The sequence below is a fragment of the Grammomys surdaster genome, unplaced genomic scaffold, assembly GCF_004785775.1.
Source record: "Grammomys surdaster isolate TR1022 unplaced genomic scaffold, NIH_TR_1.0 125982, whole genome shotgun sequence".
NCBI classification, from domain to species: domain Eukaryota; kingdom Metazoa; phylum Chordata; class Mammalia; order Rodentia; family Muridae; genus Grammomys; species Grammomys surdaster.
Genome location: NW_021620798.1, coordinates 1720473 through 1724812, shown reverse-complemented (window position 1 = coordinate 1724812; position 4340 = coordinate 1720473). Strand labels below are relative to the sequence as shown.

General features: G+C 32.4%; 1 protein-coding gene across 1 annotated transcript in view; it reads left to right on the top strand.

The window, feature by feature from the left end:
- Positions 1-4080: 4080 nt before the first annotated feature.
- The window catches only part of Cdr1 (cerebellar degeneration related protein 1), a 1813-nt gene continuing 1553 nt past the window's right edge, over positions 4081-4340 (top strand). The window contains 2 exon segments of the mRNA XM_028754136.1: positions 4081-4203; positions 4236-4340. The exon segment at positions 4236-4340 is cut by the window's right edge and continues 217 nt beyond it. Coding sequence (XP_028609969.1) covers positions 4081-4203; positions 4236-4340 — 228 coding nt within the window.

The window sequence follows — 4340 nt, the reverse complement described above, 5'->3', positions numbered from 1 at the left end:
AACTCATAGAATCTGCTAGACTGACTGGCTAGTGAACCACAAGGATCTGTCTGTGTCTACCACCCTCCTTCAACAACTGGGTTTCAGATAGACACAGCCATCTTTATGTGAGTGGCAGGCATCTAAAGTCAGGGCATTATGCTTGTATGGATAGGTACTTTACAAACTGAGCCATCCTGTTTTTAAAATAATAATAAAAATATATAAGCCTGGCCTGGTCTCCTTTTAGAAGATTTTCCGCTAAAATTTTAGAGTGCATAGGGTTCCTTTCCAAAGATATATATGCCATTTCCCATCCTCAAGGCATGAAAATTACATATATTTTTGTGTGACTGCTCCTCTTACTGACAATAACTTGTGAATATAGTACCGTTTTAGTAAATGTTCTTCTTGGTTTAAACCGGCACCACTGTACCAGGAATTTTTTTAAGCCTCTCCAATGTTTAGCATGTGTATTGTTGTAATGCTTTCTGTGATAAAGCACAATGAGTATTTGACTCAGTAACTTCTCTTTTTAATTATTTATTTTAAATAATATATAAACAAGTTTTTAAATAAGTATAAACTTTACTAGATATAATATGATACAGTTTGGGTACTGCACAATTGTACTGTATATATGTTTATCATAGCTTGTTTTAATAACACTAAAAGGTTTTAAGGAACTTAATGCATGCCAAATTGAGAAAAAATAAGTATATCATATATTGAAGTCATAACATAAATGCCCAGTTTACGGTTGTGGAAATTTACAACTTATTAAGTGAAAAAATAGATTGTATAGTAGTAGAAATATTCCATTCTGGAAAAAATATATAAACATGAAAAATTCTGGAAGGATATATACCAAAATCTTTATAATGATTTTCTGTGAGTATTTAGATAATTTGAGACTATATTTTTTATTTAGTTTCTTTATATTTTGAAATTTTGTAATAAAACTTAGTTACATATATATCTATATTTAAGGGTAAAATAAGTAATAATCTTGAAATACAACTGTTTAAATGTTTTTCTTCAATATAAGGTATATTTAGATGGTAAGAACTTTGGGAGAAAACAGTAAAAATATAAAGGAAAGAATTACACATATCCTTCTTATCCTATGATAACCAAGTCAAAGTTTTTAATGGTCATTTGTCTCTGATCATATATTTAAGAAGAGCTGCAGCCACATTTTATATCATTAAGCTGATTTTAAAACTAGAATTATATAATACACAAACCATAAATATTTTAAGGACAAATATTATATATAAGTAACACATTTACTTACTCTTTCCCCTTAAAGCTAGAGCTAGTGACTGGGGAGTTAACTCAGCCAGTAATGTACATGTCTGACAAGCATGGCTATATTTTTAAAGAGCTAGATCTACTGGTGTGCACTTAAAATTTCAGCACTGGGAAGACATATGAACACATAATTGAAAAACTCTAGACCAATGAGAAATGTTGGCTCAAAACAAAGAAACAAGATTAAAGTGAATGGCTTCTGAAGAATGACACTCAAAGTCATTTCTGGTTTCCACACGTATACACATGTACATGTGTACTCACAAACAGTGGTGTAACTGCACACATGTTCATGCACACACACAGACAAAATCTACTAAGTTTTTCTAATTTTATAATAGCCATTAAGTATAAGGAACATCATTATGTATAAGGTATCTAATTTTTTCTCAGAGTCCAATGCATTAGCCACCTGGCCATCACTGCCTTATTAAATTTATCTGCCTTTTCTTGAAACAAGATCTTGTTAGGTAAGCCAACCTAGTCTTGAATTCTTAATCTACCAGTTTTATACCATAGAATGCTGAGATTACAAGTATGTGTTACCACACCCAGCTTGCATTATCCACATTCAATACAATTTGGATAAATGCCTTGGATAAATGTTAAAAAAGTACAAATTTTCTATGTTACCGATTAAGGCAGAATGGACAAATGAAGGAAAAAGAAGGTCAAACAACATCTCAAACTCATAGCTATTACTCTAATTATGTAAAACTGATGTAAAACTTAATGAAATCACAAGCTTATTGTAACAACAAAATAAAGATTCTTCAGTATCACCATGAACGTTACTTCTCTAGCAATGCACTTCATGACTTTGAAAACGTTCACATCATCTTATGTTTACTTTTTCTTTACACTCTTACCACAACTGATAATTATTTGTACTTTATATGGACCCCCAAATAAATTTAAACTCCATTTAAAATGCCTGGCACAAATTTGGTGCTCAATAAATATTTATTGATTGAATGGATGGATGAATAAATGAAGTGATAGCACTTTTTTAACTCGAATTCAAAAAGTATTGCTATTTCCGTTGTTATTGTTGTTACTTTTATTATCACACAGATGACTGCAAATCATCAGATACTACTTGTCTGACTATAATTTTATGTTTAATCTTATGTTTTTCATACCAGCCAGAGGCTTAAGAAGCCACATTAAGAAACGCCTGAGGAGAGCTGAGACTTAAAGAACCAAAAAAAAAAAAAAAAAAAAAAAAAAGCTCTCTAGCTCAGCATCGTAGGATTTAAGTTGTAGTTACCATAAGGTGGATACAAGGCAGTGGTCAGGAGCTCAGAGAGTCAGTGATATTTGAAGAAGCCGGAAGATCCTGGAGGTCAAAACAAACTAATAGTAAGTGATCTAGTGATCTAGATAATATGATTGAGACTGGAGAATGGCAATTGACAAGATATTAAAGTGGAAGGGAAAATTAAATTTTCAAGCATTAAAATTCTTAGCATAAAACTGTAACTGTGATTCTAAAGTAAGAGTATTTGAACTCAGTACTTCACAGTATCCTTCCTCTCAAGCCTAGTATCACGAAATATTTGAACCTACTTTCATATACACGAGCAAGGGATGGTACAGTAGCTTGTTGGAGGATGAATCTAATAAAATAAGGTTCTGACAGTGACAGGTTAAAGTATGAGTGTGTGTGTACAGGAGATTTTTTAAAAATATTTTATACACAATATGGAAACCACTAAACTTTAGTACCCCTCACACTCATCTTAATTTTCATTGTCAGATATAATAAAGAACAGAGTGGCAAAATGGTGGATCTGGAAATGGGCTAACTTGGGTCAATCCTAGCTCTTTTATTTACTTTTGTGGCCTTTGGACAAGTAGCTTCAGCGTTATGTATCAATTTCTTCATCTGTAAAGCAGAGATAATAAAAACTCCTATATCAATGTATTGTGAAGTCTAAATGAGTTGATGCAAGTAACAGTCTTAGAACAGTGCCTGGACAAAGCAAATGTTATGCATTATTGTTATCATTATTATTATTATCATGTAAAGACAAATATTAAAAAAGATAAAATAGACAAATAGGTACTGTTATCTTTACCTATATTATAAAGCTATAGTGTCTAAGTATGAAATTTTCTCATTAAAAGAAAAATTTCACTTGTGTTTGAGCATAATTGACTAGCAAAACTATAATCATTACCAAAATTGTAAAACTACTACATCAATTTTATAATTTTTTCTTAATACAATCCCTAAAAATTATAAGGAATATACATTTCTCAATATCAAAAAAATCACAAATACTACTACTGTTTGCCCACAAAACTTGGTCTGTAAGAGGTAATGTGCTATTAAATATTTTGAAACTAATTCTACTAAAAGCAGAAATAGTTAAGAGGTTACTCTTAAAATATCTGCACTTAGAAAGGCATAGATGGAAAAGATTAGATTTGAAAAATCCCAAAACTAGGGAAATACTGGGAAAAAAACTATTAAACAACTTTCAATACCTGGATACGGCAGACACCAGAAAACCTGAATGTCAGAAAACCGATACACTGGAGACACTGGGCAGTTGAAGGAAGACCTGAAGATGTTGGAAGATATAAAGATGCTGGAAGATGTGGAAATGTTGGAAGACAGGCAGATGCTGGAAGCCCTGGAGATGCTGGAAGACTTGGAGGTGAAGGAAGACACATATACTCCTTGGAAGACATGGATTTTTTCTGAAGACATGGATTTTGGGAAGATGTAGATTTTTAGGAAGGCATAGATTTGTGGAAGGCGTAGATTTTCAAGAAGATATGGATTTTCAGGAAGACTTGGATTTCTGGGAAGACTTGGATTTTCAGGAAGACTTGGATTTTCAGGAAGACTTGGATTTTCCGGAAGGCGTGGATTTTCAGGAAGACTTGGATTTGTGGAAGGCATAGATTTTCGGGAAGGCATAGATTTTCAGGAAGACATGGATTTTTGGGAAGACTTGGATTTTCAGGAAGACTTGGATTTTCCAGAATACATGGATTTTCAGGAAGTCTTGGATTTTCAGGAAGACTTGGATTTT